The sequence below is a fragment of the Panthera pardus genome, unplaced genomic scaffold, assembly GCF_024362965.1.
Source record: "Panthera pardus isolate Hobbes unplaced genomic scaffold, ASM2436296v1 HiC_scaffold_11, whole genome shotgun sequence".
NCBI lineage: Eukaryota > Metazoa > Chordata > Mammalia > Carnivora > Felidae > Panthera > Panthera pardus.
This window is the reverse complement of record NW_026526666.1, coordinates 15301782-15323406: the sequence shown is the minus strand read 5'-3', so window position 1 is coordinate 15323406 and position 21625 is coordinate 15301782. Positions and strand designations below refer to the sequence as shown.

The 21625-nt window shown below is 37.1% G+C and overlaps 1 protein-coding gene across 1 annotated transcript in view; it reads right to left on the bottom strand.

Annotated features, from left to right (window-relative positions):
* Positions 1–21625, bottom strand: part of VAV3 (vav guanine nucleotide exchange factor 3) — a 358407-nt gene that overhangs the window by 89783 nt on the left and 246999 nt on the right. Inside the window, exon 19 of the mRNA XM_053891674.1 lies at positions 16062–16107. Within this exon, the coding sequence (XP_053747649.1) occupies positions 16062–16107 (46 nt within the window). The remainder of the gene's footprint in view (positions 1–16061; positions 16108–21625) is intronic.

Here is a 21625-nt window from a genome sequence, read left to right as displayed (position 1 = left end):
TATACTACGCATACCCATTCTCACAGCATGTTAAACTTACATAACGTCATCACAAATTAAATAACAGCCAAATTAAAACCTTTTCAAATAAAGATAAAAAATTGAACATGGGTTTTTTGTTTTTTTTTTTTTTTGCCTTTCAAAAATGTTACTGAAAAAAATTGGCAAGAGACACGAAGTATGTTTGTTCTTGTGCTTCGATGATGATTAATGAACTCCTTTTTGGAGAAGGAAGATCTGCATTTGGCATTAATATTACAAACTTTTCCCATCCAGTAGCTTCTCTTTAGGTGGGAAAAGTGGTTACATAAGGCAGTGATTAATGAGATGCCACAAATGTTGATTTAGTTCCAGATAGGGATTTTTTTTTCCTCTCTCAAATCTAAATGCTTCACCAAAATTAATTTTAAGTCACACTACAAATATGAGTAAAGTGCGGATTCAAGTTGAAAATGTCTCATATGCTCAACCTGAGTCCATATGCTTTTTTTTCCAATTTCTTCCTGTTTTTCTAGAAAAAAACATCCTCGAACCGTCTGAGATTCCAAGAAGGTGTTGCCATTTTGTATTTTCAAAACCAATGGCCAGATTCTGTTCTTGGATACTGCTTCAATGTAAATGGAAGATTCACAACTTTTTAAAAATGGGATCCCCAGAGCATAGCATTACATTTTTTAAATGGCAAGTTTCTTCCTCTAGGAGTTAAAAACTATAATATTATCAATATAATAGGGGGTGGTAGTGGAGACATACATGAATATTTTTATTTTCATCCATCTAATCTGTCAATGTGCCCCAAACGAAGAATTCTCCACCCCAAGAAGAAAAGTTCTGTCCTGATTTGAAGACATCACATGATTCCTTTGGGCCATTTAAAATACTAGGAAGAGGGGCACCTGGGTGGCTCAGTCGTGAAGCATCCGACTTCCACTCAGGTCATGATCTCACGGTTTGTGAGTTCAAGCCCCTTGTCAGGCTCTGTGCTGACAGCTCAGAGCCTGGAGTCTGCTTCAGATTCTGTGTCTCCCTCTCTTTCTCTCTGCCCCTCTCTCTCAAAAATAATAAAACATTAAAAAAAAAATTTTTTAATATAACAGTAGGAAGCTACAAACAAAACTATTGATATCTGAAAATCCAGAGGCATGTTGCCTGAACACATCATCAGGAGGAATATGCCAGATAGGATACTGAATTTGTTATTCTATCTGCTTACAACTGGATTCCCAAGGAAAGACTATTTATTAAACACTTAATGTTTTCATGGCACCATATAAAACTTTCTAAATTGGAGCTCTAAAATATAGAATTTCCACACTGTTTTGAAAATATCTATAGCATCTTTCAAACAAAGAAGCTGAAATTTTCCTACTTTAATGAAAAATTATTCAAAACAAAAATCTTGTAAAATAGTAAGTCTAGTCACAGACCCAGAAGCTACTGTGTAAATTAACATGACCAGAGATCTGCAACATTAAGGAGGATGTAAATTTATAAAGGAAAAGGGAGCAATGGGAGGTGGGAGATACTCTGAACTCAAAACACAAAATATTTTTTCCTACTGCTTCCAAAATGGCTAGGAGAAGGAATATTAGTTTGTCATAGCTTACAAACAAAAAATGTTGAGTATCTCAATATTAAATACTTGCATTTGTTTCAAATACTATTCACTTACTATCTATACAGACATTTTATGATAGATTTTGCACGAGATAATTATTTGAGCAAAAAATACATATGTATATATTTACATATATAATAAAGCACAAAATAAAATACACAATATAACATGGCTGTTAAGCAACATACAAAAAAAGGGTAAATTTAAATTTTGTAAAGTGTTGTACTGTGAATCCTTAAAATATTTTGATGTATATTTTGGAACTGTTCACACAACTTTAATCTATTACTTACGTAAGAAGTCAAAAGACATAGGTTAAATGCTACATAAATTAATCAATAAGACAAGAAATATTTAACAGAATTCAGAAAGGGAGAACTTTCTGAGCACAAAATCAGCAAAAAAAAAAAAAAAGAATTCCATAAATATCAATAATTTTGACAGCAAATATTAAAACTTCATATAAAAATAACATAAGCCAGAAAATTCAAGGTTGATATCATTAATATTTATATAGTCTTACAAATAATCTTTAATAAATCTAATAAAGATTATTTGTAAAGATTATTTGTGAGACTATATCAATCCACTAAATCCTGAATAGAAAAATGGATAAGGTATAAACAGGTAATTCACAAAAGAGCAATATAAACATCCAATAAACATTAAAAAGGATCTATATCAATAGTAATCATATATCGTAATAATTTACATTATATCAACTACAATGATATAAATAGTACTATGCTATTCCTTTCTCATCAAATGACTTAAAGTAAAAAGAAAAATACAGTGTCATTAAGCATAGGTTAAGACATGATCTCATATGTCAAAAATGGTGGGGATATAATTCAATGTAAAGTTTCTAAAGGGCAATTTGGCAACATATATATCCTGAGTATAGGAATTCATTAAGTTTTGAGCCAGAAATTACACTTCTGTGACTCCATTCTTAAACGGTAATAATCAGCCATATGGACAAATATATTCATGTATAAATACTCTTTAAATAGTATACATAAAAATGAAAATTAGACTATTGTCCAATAAGAAATGATTTTAAAACTACTTGATATTTTTTTAAAATTTTTTTTAACGTTTTTTTATTTATTTTTGAGACAGAGAGAGACAGAGCATGAACAGGGGAGGGGCAGAGAGAGAGGGAGACACAGAATCGGAAGCAGGCTCCAGGCTCTGAGCCATCAGCCCAGAGCCTGACGCGGGGCTCGAACTCATGGACCGCGAGATCGTGACCTGAGCTGAAGTTGGATGCTCAACCGACTGAGCCACCCAGGCGCCCCAAAAAACTACTTGATATTTTTAAGACTATTTAATGATTCAGTACACCCCTAACAGTATGGCTAGGATGATCTTTTCAACCAATCTTAGAAGACCATGTCCTCTAGCTGAAAGCCTCACTCTGCTCTTCAGAATAAAGTCAAATTTCTTGATGCAGAAATAAAGACCTTTACTCAGTTATTCTCATGGTACACAGCTCCCCCTTTTAAGCCCTAGCCATTCTGTGCTTCCTCCAACACGGGGCCTTTGCTGGAGCTGTTCCCTCTTCCTGCAGCCTTCTTGTCTCCGTTCATATTCTGTCAATCCCCTACTCACATCCTTTGAGTTCACACATCATTCCCTCATGTCCACACATCTGAAACATGCACCCCTCTTAAGCATAGCCTCTGTATTATGCTGACCTCAAATCTTACCTGATTACCTGATCTCAAATCTTACCTGATTACCTCATCTCAAATCTTCATGACACTGCTGTGTTAGGGAAAACACCTCTTATTCATCCCCGTAAATCTAACACTGTGCCTGCATACGAATCAAACGGCTGAATGAACAAGTGAATAAACAAATATGCTCATGACACAAAGTTAAGTGATAAAAACAGAATACCATCTTGGAAATACCGACCTTTTATAAACATATGGTTACACACCAAGAAAATAAAAGTACTAGGAAAAATGTGTAACAAATTAACAACATAAAGGTGATTATCTGAGGGAGGGAATTCTAGGCAATTCATCCAGGAAGTTTTTGTACACTTCCTTATATTTTCTGAATTTTTTAGAATCCTTCAAAATGCAAAACTCTATCAAACAAGATCAAGTGTTTTGTTTTTTTAAGTCTGTGCTGTCTCACCTTCAAACTCAAAAAATAAATGGAAACAACATATAGAAAATGCATGAGATATCATACAAGAAAAATACCTGGACAACGAATGCCTATTGTATTTCTGTCACCAACTACAGCTACCCAAAACAATCTGAAGGCTGTTTTCTAGAAATGCATGATATTAAAAAATTATACATTCACTTAAATAATTAACTTCTTAAAATGGCTTTTAAAAAAAGTCAAATGCACTCAAGTTTAATATTTAGACTGCCAGAAATTATTCTTTCCATTTCAAAACTGTTAAGCAGAGTGAGTTCCACCCAGCATGTTTCAGTGCCAGTGTCTACAGTTGTTTGTTTCAGAACCTCTAATTAGCTGCCTTATCTTCTGCTAGAGATTCTTCTGGTGCTAAGTTTTAATCATCCAAATTAATTGAAATACTGTAGCAATTTCAGATTAACATTTTCAAAATTAACAATGCATAAAATAAAATCACCCATAAATCTGCTTTGTAACAGCAGCCACTAATGAACTCTGCAAAACAGACCCGATCACACTGCTAATTTTCCACTGTACTATACAGCTGAACTCCAGGAAATAAGCTGTCCTCCATGCAAAAGCTGGCATAAAGTAGGGGACACAGAAGATCTCTACAAGAGTGAGGTCTCTGGAGCCAAACTTTGCAATTAAGTCCTGGTACCAGCCAGGTGCTGTGTGACCTTGGGTAAATTACTTAAACCTCTCAGAGCTGAGGTTACCTCCACTGAAAAACAGCAATATCTGAGTTTGTGGCAGACAGGCTAAGATGAAACTCAACAATCCCTGCTGATTAATAAATAATCCCTGCTGAACCCCAATAATACCTCCTGATATTCACACACTTGTTAATCTCCTCCTCCAAATGTAGGCAGCACCTATGACTTGCCTCTAGCCAAGAAATAGGGGGTAGGATGTCATTTCCATGATTATGTTACATACGATTTGAATTTCCATCCTGCTTCCATCCAGACTCCATCACCTTCTTGCCTTGCACACTCTCATGAAGGAAACGGCCATGTTGGGGAGGCCCATGTGGCTAAGAACTGAGGACAGCCCCTGGCCAACAGCGAGCTAGGAATGGAGGAACTAATTCAACAGTCAAAAAGGAACTGAATCCTGCCAACAAGTATGTAAGCAAGCTGGGAAGTAGCTTTTTCCCAGTGAGCCTTCAGATCCTTCATACACAGCCCTAACATCCTGAGGGCTTGTGAGAAACCATGAAGCAGGAGACCCAGCTAACTCATGCCCATATTTCTGACCCACCGAAACCCTGAGGTAACAAATATGTACTGTTTTAAGCTGCTAAATTTATGGCAACTTGTTAGATAGCAATGGAAAATTAATACAGGAATGTTTAAGTATTAGTAATAACCATCATCACCACCATCATTTACAAAGCACTATGTGCTAAATCCCATTAATAAATGCTCTATTAGATCATATAATCTTCACAATGACATGAGGTCTGCTGCTATTTGCCCCATTTTAGACAGGATAAAACAGGTTGACTTGCCCAAGACTGTACAACAGGTAAGCAGAGGGGCAGGACATAAGCCCAGATGTATGTCACTGCAGGGTCCTCGGCCCAAACCACTGCACAGGGCTGCCTCCAATGACTACAAATGTTGATGTAGGTCAAAGTACCTAACACAGACAGAACTAGGAAGATTCTTCTTCCCTTTCTTCCCTCATTGTTCCTTTATTGCCAGAGGCAGGCTGTGGCTAACTTAATGCCTCAAGGGCTGCATTCTCTGCCTCTCCACCACTCTTACCCTATCCTTCCAATGGGTAAGGGTCCTTTCCTCCCATGTGCCTCCAAGGAATATGCTGTGTTAGGCCCCATTTCCTCAGTTCTCTAATCTAATGGACCAAGCTACACTAACACTTGAGTAGAAAATGGTGGAGCGAAGGGATTACCTCCTTCTACAAACATAGTACCTGCATCCAAAGGAGAATATCAAATGCATATTTAGATAGTGACAAGGTTACAAGAAGCTACTGGGAAAAAAGAAAGCTTCTTTTCTTTATACCCCTGCAAGTTAAAGCTATGAGTAGGGACGAGACTGGCGGAACTCCCCACTTCCCATTTCAGGTCCATCCCTCCAGACTTACCTCTTTTGATAATAAGAAGACAATCAGAAGAGTGTACAAATGGAAAAAGGACAAAGTAGGAGAAGCAGAAAATCCAGCCATGGTATGCCCAAGGAGGAACATGTCTGACACTCGTACACAGTGACAGATGTACTGGCACACGCCTCAGAGAGACAGGAGATTCAGTTCCAGACCACCATGATAAAACAAGTATCACAACAGAGCCAAGCGAATCTCTGATTTCCCAGTGCGTATGAAAGTTGTGTTCACACCATACCAGAGTCTATTCAGTGTGCAAGAGCATTATGTCTGAACAAATCTATATACTTTAATTTTAGAATATTTTACTGCTAAAAAATGCTAACCACCATCTGAGCTCTTAACACGTCATCGTGGTTTTGCTGGTAGAGGGTCTTGCCTCAATGTCGATGGCCACGGAGTGGTCAGGGTGGTGACTGCCGAAGGCTGGGGTGGCTGTGGCCATTTCTTCAACTAACACAGCAATGAAGTTTGCCTCCTTGATTGACTCTTCCTTTCACAAACAATTTCGATGCTGTTTGATAGCATTTTCCCGACGGTAGGACATCTTTCAAAGTGGGAGTCAATCTTCTCAAACCCTTGCACTGCTTTATCAACTAAGGTTTATGGGATATTCTAAATCCTTTGTAATCATTTTAACATTCTTCATCAGGAGTAGATTCCATCTCAAGAAAACTCTCTGTTCATCCATCAGAAGTAGCTCCTCATCTCTTTGTGTTTGATCATGAAATTGCAGCAATTTACTCACATGTTCAGGCTCCATTTCTACTTCTAGTACTCTTGCTGTTTCCACTACATCTGCAGTTACTGCCTCCACTGAAGTCTTGACACCCTCAAATTCATCCATGAAGGTTGAAATAAACTTCTTCCAAGCTCCTGTTAATGTTGATAGTTTGACCTCTTCTCATGAATCATTAATGTTCTTAATAGTATCCTTTCCAGAAGGTTTTCAATTTACTTTGCCCAGATACATCAGAGGAATCACTATCACTATCTTATGTATTTCTTAAATAATAAGGCTTAAAAGTCAAAATGAATCCTTGACCCATGAGTTGCAGAATGGATGTTGTGTCAGCAGGCACAAAAACAACACGAATCTTGTCACTCATTCCCATCAGAACTCTTGCATGACCAGATGCATTGTCAATGAGCAGTAACATTATGAAAGGTATACTTTTTTCCTGAGCAATAGGTCTCAACAATGGGCTTACAATATTCAGTAAACTAGGGTGCCCGGGTGGCTAAGTCGGTTAAGCATCAGACTTCAGCTCAGGTCATGGTCTCAACGCTTGGGCTCTGTGCTGACTGCTCAGAACCTGGAGCCTGCTTTGGATTCTGTGTCTTCTTCTCTCTCTGCCCCTCCCCTGTGTTTGTTCTTTCTCTCTTGCTCTCTCTCAAAAATAAATTTTAAAAAACCTTAAAAACATATTCAGTAAACCCTCTTGTAAAACAGATATGCAGTCATCCAGGCTTTGTTGTTCTCCTGACAGAGCCCAGAGTAAATTTAGCCTACTTCTTAAGGGCCCTAGGATTTTTGGAATGGTAAATTAACGTTAGCTTCAATTTAAAGTCATCAGCTGCCTTCACGCCTAACAACCAAGTCAGCCTGTCCTTTCAAGCTTTGAAACCAGGCATTGACTTTTTCTAGTTATGAAGTCCTAGATGGTATCTTCCAATAGAAGCCTATTTCATCCAGGATGAAAATCTATTGTTTGTTGTATCCACCTTCACTCACTGTCTTAGCTAGACCTTCAGCATCACCTGCTGCAGCTCCGACATCAGCAGTTGCTGCTTCACCTTGTACTTTGATGCTATGGAAATGACTTCTTTCCTTAAACCTCATAAACCAACCTCTGCTAGCTTTTAACTTTTCTTCTGCAGCTTCCTCGCCTCTCTATTGAAGAGATGAGGGTTAAGGAGACTTAAGGTCTTGCTCTGGATTAGGGAAAGTTGTGGCTGGTTTGATCTTCTAATTCAGACCATTAAAACTTTATCCAGATCAGTAATAAGCCTGTTTCACCTTCTTATTATTCACGTGTTCACTGTAGCAGCACTTTTAATTTCCTTCAAGAACTTTTCCTTTACATCACAACGTGTCTAACTAATGCAAGAGCTCTAGTTTTTGACCTATCTGGGCTTTCCACATGCCTTCCTCTCTAAGCTTAATCATTTCTAGCTTTTGATTTCAAGTAAGATGTGTGGGACTCTTCCTTAGAGGCTATCATAGGGTTGTTACTTGACCTCATTGCAATATTGTTGTGTCTCAGGGAATAGGGAGGCCTGAGGAGAGGGAGAGCAATGGGGAATCGACGGTCAATGGAGCAGTCAGAAATAGACACATCTATCAATCAAGTTTGCTGTCTTTTATTTTTAATTTTTTTAAGTTTATTTGTTTTGAGAGAGAGAGAGAGAAGGGGGGAGGGGCAATGGGAGAGGGGGAGAGAGAATCCCAAGCAGGCTCTGCTGACAGCACAGAGCCTGACACAAGTCTCGATCCCCACGAACCATGAGATTATGACCTAAGCTGAAATCGAGTCAGACGCTTAACCAACTGAGCTACCCAGGTGCCCCAAGCTTGTGGTCTTTTATAAGCATGGTTTGTGGCACCCCAAAACAACTCTAATAGTGACATCAAAGATCACTGACCACAGATCACCATGACAAATACAGTAATAATGAAAAAATTTTAAATATTGAAAGAATTACCAAAACATGACCCACAGACACGAAGTGAGCAGATGCTGTTGGAAAAATGGTTCCGACAGACTTGCTCAATGCTGGGTTGCCACAAACCGTGAACTTGTGAAAAACACAGTATCTGGGAAGAGCAGTAAAGCAAAACACAATAAAACCAGGTATGCCCGTACATTAAAGCCTGCTCAAACTCAACCTCTCCTTTTCCCCTCCACGATTCTTTCGTGAACATAGCCCTTCTTTCTTACCAAAAACAAATTTCACGTGGAAACTATCTTTTCTTTTTTCTTGTTTTCCTAGTTTGAAATGTGTGTCGCTTGACAATGCATACTGGGTGCTTAACGAACTGAGCTGACCCAAACCTAATAACAGACAGTTAACTTTATTTAAACATCTGCACTTTTGCCAAAATAAAATAAAATAAACATCTGTAGTTCCACATAAATTGTCTTTTCTTGATGTGCCTGTCAGATATTTTGCCTCCTTGTCTGTGTCCTTTGCTTCACATGAATTCTCCTTCATTTGCCCTCTCGGTCAACTATACCACTTATAACCTGCACGGCACATTTTGGTGGTTCATCATATACCACACAGTACACTGCTTGACATGTTATTTTTGTACATCTTACCTCTCCAACAAAACTCCAAGTTTCTCAAAGATGGGTTAACTTCCATCTATTTCTAATATCTACGCAGAAAAGAATGAATCCCAAAAGAAAAATTATCTGTAGAAAACAACTGTTAGTGGTGAACATAAATTCTTTTGTTTCAAGTTAAAATTTTAAAACTCAACTTGATTTGAATATACTGAAAGATATATTTGCCAATGTGTCATTTTGATAGAAATTCCACAAACTGCCATCCAATATTCTAATTCACTTGCTAGTCATTTTATTTGTATATAAAACTACTATACAATTATAAGCCATTATCATATTAATGATTATTTTACTGATGTCCTGTTTTCCTGGTATCAGATATTACTTGTATCAATATTGTCATTTGAAGCCTATAGTTTTGACTTAACTGGTTCCTTCCATTTGCCTTACTTCAGACTAAAACACTGGAACCAAGTTACTTGGTTCTCAGAGGACAATGACCCACAAGAAATTTCTCAAGTTTTTTTTGTGTGTGTGCACTTAGCCTTATACAGCACATTCTTTTTCTTTGGAAATTGAATAATATTTTATTACCAGGGCCATAGATATTGCAAAGGAAGCCCAAGACATCCTGACCTTCCAAGCAAGGAATACTTTATCAGTTATAAATGCTAAAAGCAGCTCACCACATTCAAGACTTCCTTTTTAGTATATTTTTTCCAAGTATTTAATACATTACTTCCTGAAGACATGATTACTGTAACAGAAATTATAAATTACAGGGCATCTGGGTGGCTCAGTCGGTTGAGTGTCCGACTTCAGCTCAGGTCATGATCTCACAGCTTGTGATCTCCAACCCCACATCGGACTCCATGCTGACAGCTCAGAGCCTGGAGCCTGCTTTGGATTCTGTGTCTCCCTCTTTCTCTGCCCCTCCCCTGCTCATGCTCTGTCTCTCTCTCAAAATAAATGTTAAAAAAAACTTTTTTTAAAAAAGGAGCTATAAATTAGAAGTGAATAAATGACCCAGAGGTAGGTTCTATATATACTTTTCCAAATGTTTTGTTGTTTCAATAATTACATTATTAATACTGTGTTTCCCACCTAAAGCACCTTTGTGCATGTCTTCAAATATTCATCTCGCCTTGGTTCCTATGCTGGAGGTACCTGAGCAATGGAAAAAAAAAAAAAAAAACAACTTGGCAAGGTACCAGGTGCCAAAGCTGCCAGCCAATAGCAATAGTGACCCTTTGTGAGCTTGCCCTGAGACTCTAAGGGGCAAAACAAATCCTCTTCAAACCAAAAAGAGATGTGAACATGGGACTATGATGCACACTATAGAAATCTGTCATCATCATAAAGGGAATGAGAAAGGTACGAGGTGATCAATCGCCTTAGTGCAAAACTAGTCTTATCGTCTATAATTTAATAGAAGCTTGAGAACAAATCAACTGTTTTGAAAACCAGAGCAGGCTCCCAGCACTCATTCACAGCTTGGATTTCTCATTTCTGTGCAATGAATCTTAATCACTCACTGGGTTCTATTGTCCCAGCTTTCTCAAGTTCATTCTTTCAGTGTGAAATATATTTTTACACATTTACAATTATGCTCCCAATATTTAGATTAGTATTTATATTTGATGAGAAATTAGTTTTAGGGGTGACAGAAAAGACAGAAGTAGGTCTGACTGATTAATATGGAAATATCAGAATCTATGGATATTTTATTATTTATTTATTATAGACAAAAGCTCATTTTTCTAAAGCCTTCAAGAATATACATTTGTCTCCCCCATGAGAAAGGAAAAAAATGTATTTTTAGGTCTGTGATTTTTAAAATCCTGGGCTGCTACTTTTCTTGTTAATGTTTTCTAGTTGGAAACTAAAAATACAAAATTTCCCTATTAAGCAAATTGACATTATGTTTAGAATCCAATCTAAAAGAAATCAATAATTCTGTTCAGATTTGGAATGAGTTCATCAATTGTTTGACATTAAAACATTAAGGAAAACTGTATTATTACAATTCAATACAATAAACCAGTGTAACAAAATTATTTATATAAATAAAAGCATATATAGACAACCCAGCCTAAAAGCAATATGAGCCCTCCTGAGCTTCTCTCTTCCAATTCCATTTGCTTCTTTGCACATACTACATAACTGGATTTGTTATATGTTTATAGGACTATTCACTGCTTTTATGGCAGTATGCCATAGCACAGTGAATCAGTATATAAAATAGTATATAATATTAAAATATTTTCAGATGCACATTTATATATGCATTTATGCAATTAAGACTTTGTGCCTGTATCTATTCCTTCTTTAGGCAGACTATAAATTCCTTATAAAAAAGGGCCATGTTTTATAATTAATGATATTGCTGGTGCTTATTGTGATATAGGAAGCTGGTAATGAAAGAAAGATTTCTTGACGTCCTTTCTTCATACAAGAAATAGAAATGGCATTACATATCAATCCTACCCACCTGAAAGAGAAAGTGACCATCTTTGAAGGGTCTCTGCTAAGAAACTGTAGGACATCTTCTCAGTGAATAAGAAAAGACAGTTTTTCCAAGCCACATGTTTCTCTTTGTAATCAAAAGTTACAATAAGCATATGAAAAGCACAGTTCTCAGAAAGAACTCTTTCATCATTTAAACCATTACCTGTTCATTTACTATTCAAGGTTATCATGAATCACATGGGTAACCTAAGATCAGAAAGACAATGTGAGCTACCTAAATATTTGCCATCTACTCCATCTACTCTTCAGGCAGCACTACCCAGAACATTGGCCTGATTTTTTTTTAAAGCCAGTGACTGTGGACTTAAATACAAGATGCAATGAGCTGCAAATAAGACAAAAACATGGGCTTGACCAAAAAGAACACATGTCCCGGAATACAGACTTGCCACATGCAAACAAAAATAAATCTTTCATCTTTCATACTTAGAAGGGAACGTTTAAAATTCAGTATTAAAATTTAATTAGTAACTTTGACCTTGAGTGCAACTTTTAGTGATAAATATTACACCAGTGCTCAGATTTTGAGATTTATGATCTCATGTTCTCGAAAAAGGCCTAGCACCTCCGTGTTCCTGAAATAATTGATCTGTCTCTTACAAGTGTTATTTTCCTGAAACCAACATCTGTCTTAGGAAGAAAAGTACAAACTGATGAAAATATCTGCTATATTTAAGATATCCAAAAGAGCTACCACAATTTGCATCTAACACATTACTATATTTATAAAAGCAGTCAAGATCATAAATTGATAATTTTCTTAGCACACAATAGAAGACAAGAAAAAATAAACTGCAAAGCCATTTGCAAGTATTTTCTATAAAGATTAACCACAATTATTAATAAAGAGTGAATGTTTTATATGTGCTAACAACACACGATGCAAACCCATAGCTTACATTTTTCTCGGTTTGAACAGAACCCCACAAATACGTTCTCAACTTGGGAGGTTTTTCTTTCTTTTGTTTCTATAATGCAATCACAAACACTATTCTAACTTCACCAAAAAACTCTCAACCACCAGTCTTGATTGTTTCTCTTTTTTTTTTTAAATGTTTATTTATTTTTGACAGAGAGAGAGAGAGAGAGAGAGAGAGAGAGAGCGCGCGCGCGAGCATGAGCGGGGGAGGGGCAGAGAGAGAGAGGGAGACACAGAATCTGAAGCGGGCTCCAGGCTCCGAGCCAAGCCGTCAGCACAGAGCCCGATGCGGGGCTCGAATTCACGGAGTAGGAGATCGTGACCTGAGCTGAAGCCTGACGCTCAACCAACTGAGCCACCCAGGCGCCCCTGATTGTTTCTCTTCTTAAAGATACACAAAATATCACGGCCATCAGATAAGCAGGGAATACCGGCAAATCTGAAAACAACTATATTTATGTAACATCTAGCCTCAATGGAAACTCAACATAAAAATCTGGGTCTGTGTGCAAAGAAATAACCGGCAAATATCACTGATTCTTCTATGCATGACAAAATGTCTGATATTAAGCTCCTTGCTCTACCATAAAGTAATTATTATAATAACTGCCACCCCTTATTATTTACTACATACTTGGGGCTGTTATAAAGTGCTTTATGCCTATTAACTCGTGTAACACTTATTACTCATGCTCACAACTCTGTAAGGTAGGTACTATTATTAGTATCCTTTCAATGAGGAAAGGACAGCAGAGAGAGGGGAAGAAATTGCCACAGGTCAACAGCAAGTGAGCACCTAAGTTGAGTCCCGAGTCACTGTGCCTCAGAGCCATGCTTCTTACCCCTAGATTATTCAATGCTCCGTTACTGTACTTGTGCACTTTGTCAGCAGGAGGAATTTAAAAAGCAAGAGAGCCAACGCACACACAAAAAGCATACAACAATTCATTAATTCACTTAACAAACACTTCTTAGGCACCTACCACCCATATAACTATGCATTAAGTTCCTTTCCAAAACGAGAGGCCTTACAGTTAGTCGGTCTTTTGTACAAGCCACCCCAAGTGAGGCCCTGGAAAACACTAGATGTATTCGCAGTCAGATATGTCAACTAAATTAGCTAGAAAAGATGAAAGGAATTTCCATGGTAAAAGCATGAGCAGCAAATAATGCCCCTTGCAAGCAGTTTGTCCCTGCTGAGAAAGCCTCAATTTTACAGATTTCTCATTTAAACGTCTTGGAATGAATGTAAAAACTGTGAAAATATGCTAAATGATAATCAAGACCAACTCAGTGCAGGGCAGTGATCAAGGAAGGGTCAATTTTGAACCAAAAAGCTAGCAACTTGCCAACAGAAAGAAACAAAGATGCACACATAACTCAGCCAGACATCAAAAGACACCTACAGGGAGAAACACTTGTTTTCACCGTTAGCATCTACAACAAGCAAGATCTACTATTTGTTTTTGGTTTGTTTTGTTTTGTTTTTTGTTTTCAAAAATGTAGAGAAATGAGAAAATGTTCATATATAATTACCATACCTAATGGAAAACTATATGATACACAATCTGTGTGTGTGTGGGTGTGTCTGCATGTATATATACATGTTTCTTTCCCCTTACAAATATATCGGACCACATCTTTTGTATTCTTAAGTTTATTCTTAATGATGTTCTAAAATCTGTGGACAATTAGGAATACCAGAGCCGCTCGCTGTACATATACAAAGCCATGAACTTGAGCATACACTATTATATTACTGGTCCACTTTGTTATACTTACCATCTGTGAATTCACTATACCTCTCTTTAGAAAAGCTAAGGGTTCCTAAAAATTCCAGCTATAAAGTCAATTGTTAATAGTCAAATGTGTTCCTATTGACACATTACAGAAATGCATTTCCCTGGAAGAAAACGGATTAAATTAAAATGTCCACAGAAGAAAGAGAAAATATTTTTAAAATAATACTTGTAAAGGTTAGATCATTTTCTGAAATAAAAATAAATTACACCTCACACAAAATAAGAAGAAAAAAATCTGTTCACAGCCATGCACTCATACTAAATAGAACTGAAGAAGTCACTTCTAAATATTACTGCAGAATCCTCTGCAAAGGGTACTGTGTTGGGAATTTTGAACTATTAAAATAAACCAGAACACCTATATTTTTTTTTAATGGCCTCAATTTTGTTCTGTAGTTAAAAGATTTAAACTGATCTCAGGACATAAGTGAGGCAATTTCTAGCCAGAGGCAACAAAGGTCCTATAAATCTTTTCCAACAGCTCATAAATTGGCATGGCTACCATGGGTGTGGTTTCAGTTAAAAGCTAGAATGCTTTGAAAGCTCAGGTTTACAACTAGGTGAATGCTGTTTATGATGAGAAAACAAAACACACAATCCAGATTATTTTCCAGCAAGGTTGCTTCATGCCCCACCTGATTTATTATCAAATTCATATATTTGGAATCCTTTGGGCATGAGTACCCTTTACCCACAATAATAAGACCATTTACACCACAAACCTTTGGTAATTAAACTGAGGAAGGCATTGTTTAATGGGTGGAAAAATAATTATACTAAAATAATGATAAACAAACCTCATGATGTTAAATAGAAAACAACTGTATGCTCTCTGCAGACAAATAATTGGTCTCAAAGGAGGATACTTGTTCACCAAGTCTTTAAATTCATTCTTCTATTATAAAATAGTACAGATGAAGGATGAAGAAAAGTATTTTCCCAAAAGAGGAGGGTACCAAAATTGTCTAGTTTATGAACTTCCTTCACCCCCTTAGAAAATGCTAATTTTGGGGGTGCCTGGGTGGTTCAGTCGGTTGAGCATCTGACTTCAGCTCAGGTCATGATCTCGCAGTTCATGGGTTTGAGCCCCGCATCAGGCTCTGTGCGGACAGTTCAGAGCCTGGAGCCTGCTTTGGATTCTGTGTCTCCCTCTCTCTCTGCCCCTCCCCTGCTCATGCTGTCTCTAACTCTCAAGAATAAACAAACATTAAAAAAATTAAAAAAACAAAAAAAACAAAAAAATAAAATGCTAATTTTTAAATGCTAGCTTGTTGGATGATTTTCTTTCCACATTTGGGAAGAAGGGGAGGGTGTTGGATATACTGGCATTAACCAGGGAGCCTGAAGCTGTTCAGCAAGTAAATACCCAGCTCGATGGCTGGTTCTTGAGTTCAGTACTGGTGGTTACTCATCACGTGAGCCTATCCCAGGAAGCACTGTCAGGTAAATGATTTACACAGTAGACTGGCGCCTCCTGGTCACTCATCACATACCAAACTGCCAGGAACAAAGGCCAACAATCCGTCTGACCTTCTACACCAATTCCCATATACTTTCATAATCACTTAACTGAAGTTATGATTACAGACAAGTAATCAAAAACACACCTGGATCCACCTGTCTCGGGTTTCTTCGTAGTCCATTGGTCCGTTTCTATGCAGAAAAGTGAAACAAAGCAAAACAAAGATTTTGCATTAGTAAAATTGTATTAATATGTGATACTTTGGAAGGCCAATAAATGTTTCACTTTTTCCATTTAAAAGTATGACTGAATTTGAGCGAAACGTGCTTCTACCGTGTTTGTAATTTAACATTTTTGTTTCTCTAATAAGTCTTTCACTTGAACATCTATAATTGATGTTGCTGATATAACACCACAGAAAAGAAAGATCTTTTCATTTGCCATCTCCGGGTATTATGGCACAAAAAAAAATTTTTTTAAAGTCATAATGAACACAGGAATTATTAGAACAAAGCCCAAGTAGCTATTCTTGGTTGGAAAATGCTCCCAGCAAAGACATGTGATGTCTAAAACTCTAACTCAGCTATTTCTGAGGCCTGACAGGCCAGAGACTAGAGAAGATATACAACCTCAAAACCAAGATCTGAAGCTCTGACTTTAACAAACATTTAACTGAGAATGGTGTTTTAAATATGGTCACTTGCATCTCAATACTTTAAGAAATAAAACAGGCATGCAGCTTGTGAAACATGAAAGTTAATTTTTATCACAGAAAAGAAAGCCATATGAAAAATTGTGCATTACAAAAATTATAAATAAGATGCAAAACAAATTTTAAATGTTTGAAAATGCGTGGTTATATGTTCCATTTCACAAATAATTAAATTCATTCCCACCTAATAAGTAATCTCACTAATTAATAAGGACTTATCACTTTTTATTATACAACTGGATGAAATGCTGAGTCTGTAACAACCACATAATTTAGATTTTTACAAAAGCAATTTTCTCTCTGTGTTGGGGTTTTTGCCTGTGTTTGGAGGAGACTTGGGTTCATTCAGAGCACACTTGGCTTTGCTAAGCACATATTAACCATGGATTTTTCTTAGGGTTCCTCTTGCTGTTTTCATTCACAAGTTAAATGGGTGAAAGAGGTTCTTACAGCCTTCCTGTCTCAAAGCTCATTGAGCAGACTTTCAGGATTCTCAAGGTGGGAGAAAACTGAAGAAATTTTTACAATTTTTTTTTTTTTAATTTTTGAGACAGAGAGAAACAGAGCATGAACGGGTGAGGGGCAGAGAGAGAGGGAGACACAGAATCCGAAGCAGGCTCCAGGCTCCGAGCCATCAGCCCAGAGCCCGACGCAGGGCTCGAACTCACGGACCACGAGATCGTGACCTGAGCTGAAGTCGGACGCTCAACCGACTGAGCCACCCAGGCGCCCCTACAATTTTTGTTTTTAACCAAACTACTTTCAAAATGGATTTGAAAAAGCCCAATATGATCATTAAAATCAGCGGTGAACCTGTGTTGAGCAAGATGGGTAACTGTACTGGAAAAACTAGTATAAAGAAAACTGTTATAAGTGAGAAGAAAATGTCTCTCTGGGCTCTTGGTAGACAAGGCACAAAAAGGAGAAGCGTGAGAATCCAAGATTCATAGCTGATAATTTGGAAGAAAACTGCTTTCAATGAAAATATCTGTTCTCCCTGAAATGTTGTAACATTTTGCAGAGCTCTCTCTATAAAGGACAATGACCACAACTGACAATATTTTCAACAGGAAAATATATAATGATGGATATCATGTTGCTACTTACTTCCTACATATCCCTTCACCTTCTTAATGTACAGTAGAAGCTGTCTTTCTGTGCTCTTATACCGTATACAATCAAAATGCTGGAGGCAAGAAAGGAATAAAACCTTAGGGCCTTATTCCTGGAATCCCCAAACTAGTACCATTTAAAAATCATAGACTTAAAATGTGGAAAAGAGCACTCGGGTTTAAGACCAATGCTATACTACCTGAAGTGAGGACTGAAATAGAGAATAATTTGCAACAACACAGATGGACCTAGATGGTATAATACTAAATGACATAAGTCAGAGAAAGATAAATACCATATGATTTCATTCACATGGGCAATTTAAAAACAAAAATGAACAAAGAAAAAAAGAGAAAATGAACATACAGATTGTTAAGTACAGAGAACAAACTGGTGATTCCCAGAGCGGTGGTGGAGGTGGCTGAAATAAAGGGGATGAAGAGTACATTTATGTGGTGAACATTGAGTAATGAACAGGACTATGAATCGTTGCACTGTGCACCTGAAACTGATATAACACTGTATGAAAAAAACAATAGAGAAGGGAGCCTGGGTGGCTCAGTCAGTTAAGCATCTAACTCTTAACTTCAGCTCAGGTCATGCGCTGACAGTGTGGAGCCTGCTTGGGATTCTCTGTCTCCCTCTCTTTCTGCCTCTTCCCCTGCTCGTGTGCACACTGTATCCAAAAGAGAGAGAGTGAGAGAGAGAGACTGAACATGGTATAATTATTAAGAATATGGATTCTAGGGGCACCTGGGTGGCTTAGTCGGTTAAGCGGCCGACTTCACCTCAGGTCATGATCTCGCAGTCCATGAGTTCAAGCCCCGCGTCAGGCTCTCTGCTGACAGCTCAGGCCTGGAGCCTGCTTCAGATTTGGTGTCTCCCTCTCTCTGCCCCTCCTCTGCTCACACTCTGTCTCTCTCAAAAATAAATAAATATTTTAAAAAATTAAAAAAAAAAAAGAATATGGATTCTAGAATCAGACTGCCTGAGTTCCAATTCAGACCTTGTCACTTGGCACCTGCTGTTTGACTGTGAGCATCTCTGTGCCTCAGTTTTCTCACCTATAAAATGGGGATAATAATAGCACCTACTTCACAGCATTTGTAGTGAGAATTAAATGAGTCCTGTGAAATGCCTGGAACACTTCCGGCCACACAGTTAAGTGACAACTTTACTGTTGTTGTTAATAATGATAATAACAATAATAATATCATCATCATCATTACTATTAACTTCATGGTATTTTGACTGTTTACATGCACACAAATTACAAACTGTTTTTCTAAAGTTATTGCCCTACTGCTTATGTTTTAGGTTTTTCCTCCTGAAAAATCAGTGACCCCGAAAACAAATTTTTCTACAGGAAGAATGAGTGTAATTATGATTTGTTGTATTGAAAAAAAAATTTTTTTCAGCTACTTATACCGAATGCCTTTGGAGATTTATTTTACTTTAAAAGCACCCAGGGGCTCCTGGGTGGCTCAGCTGGTTAAGCATCAGACTTCAGCTCGGTTGTGATCTCAGGGTTCGTGGGTTTGAGCCCCATGTCGGGCTCTGTGTTGACAGCTCAGAGCCTGGAGCCTGCTTTGGATTCTGTGTCCTCCTCTCCCTCTGCCCCTTCCCAGCTCATGCTCTGTCTCTCTCTCCAAAATAAACAAACATTAAAAAAAAATTTAAACAAAGCATCTAAAAACTATTTTACATTGTAAAAAAATTTGTAAATATTTAGCAGACCATAAACAATTTTAAAATGCTAATTTCAATTGTCATTCTGTCATATTCCACCCCACCTACTCCCCTCCCCCACCTATATTCTCAAAAGCTTGGACAGAGCTTTTGTCCCTAGCAGGGAGAGGAGAGAAAACAGGAGTGCACACCTAGAGGCAATCCCTGGGAGCTGTCAAATGCAGCCCCATGAGATCAGGAGAAATGGTCTTTAGAACTTTCTCAATCTTCTTTGATCAAACTAGAAGGGGCAGGGGAGGGGACAACCAACCAACCTAATTTTAGAAGCATTTGAGTTATTTCTTGCTTCATTACCCATTACCTTGTCTTTCTCTAAAAGAAATACTTTTATCATCCAAGAATCTCTTCTTGCCTCTTAGGATAAACTTAATTCTCTGTTGATTTTACCAACAAAATAAGCAAAAGGTTCATTTGCTATGGAACAGGCTTTGGTTCCTCAGTTTTAAAGGTAAAAAAAAAAAAAAACAAATTAAGGAATGGATTTAGAGTGCATATGTGTTAAATAGATAGGTAATAATAATCTTACTTCCCACAGCTGAAGGCAGCTTCTGAAGGCCCACTCCAGAATAGAACATGGGATGAACATGAAGGGGGCTCATGAAGGCCTACAGATCCTGTAGCTATTAAAAACTGACCTACCTTAAGAATAAAGTGTAAAATTAAAAATTACAAAGTCACAATCATAGCTACTGAAAGGGGAACAGAATAGGACTACAAACTGGTATATGGAGACAAAGAACTTCAAGAGTGGGGAAACTACAGATGACAGAGCTTACAAAAGGGTTTTATTATTTACTACTAGGAAGACTCCTGAACATCATACAAGCATCTGCCTCAGAGAATTAAACCACCCTCCACACAGTCTTGGTGGAAAAGCATAAAGTGAAAGATGCTTCTTAACGTTTTTTTGCTACATTTCTCCTTAAACCAAGTTAAGGTTTCCAAATAGATTGGGTAATATAAGAGCTTACTATAATTATGCATCCAAAATAAAGATGAGCAGAATCACACATTAAATAAAAATTGCACTTATTGTATTCAATACTTAAGCAAGTCACAAAACAACTGATGCTGCATTAAAAAAAGTCAACGTGAAAATTAATTCATTTCATAATAGGCTTCCGTGTAATTTTTTAAAAGGATAAAATGCTTGGAGAGAATTATTTAGTATCATGTGAAAATTAACTACTTCTTATTAGCACACTTTCTGTAAATACACCCACTTCACATTACTTAAATAAAATCAAGTGAAATCATCTTCTTTGGAAAAAATAATAATACATATAGGTAATAGGGTAAATGTAAAGTAATACTTCGTTCAAGTTCAGAGTTCTGTCTCAATAATCTAAGGAAGTGTGAGAATAAGAGAAAGCAGGCCACTTTCCAAAATCTTCATTGGCAGCACCCTTATAGTCCTGATGAAAAATCTGACCTGACAACTAAACAGTAAAAGAAGTTTCACATTAATTAATTTTAGCCCTAGAAAAGCGTGCATAAACTATTTTTATGATATTCCTTGATCTAGATTCTAGACTAAAATTCTTAACTGAAACACTGAAGAAGTGCATATGAGCATCCCCATAGCACATTCTTGATACCCTATATGTGCAAATTATGCGCTTATGCAAAAGAGAAGCAGAAATAATTGCTTATTTAATCTTACTGTGCTTTTCATTATTTTCACAATATAAATGCCAGCCTATTAAAAAATATTACACCACCCTTAATGATACATAATTATTACATTAAAATAATTTTGTATAGAACGTTTTTTTTGTCATTCTTTTACTCTGAAATTCTCAAATTACTGTACTTTTGATTCACATAACCAATCACATACATTTTATATTTTAATTTTCTCCATGATATTATTTTTTGGGAGGTCAGATGAGAAATCTGCTACTTTTGGTTACAGGCCAAGGCAACGGTGGAATCTGTCATATTTCTCATTCTTTCATTTTTTTTAAATACCTTTATTCTGAGAGGTGACAGGGATCACACAGTTCTAAGCCATTAGACCTTAAACTGTGTTAAGCTGAAAGAAAATGCTATCAGATCTTGCTTTTGATCAATAAGACATGATACAAATCATGTTTGTGCTCAAATAGACAACTACTAGAAACATGAAACCACAT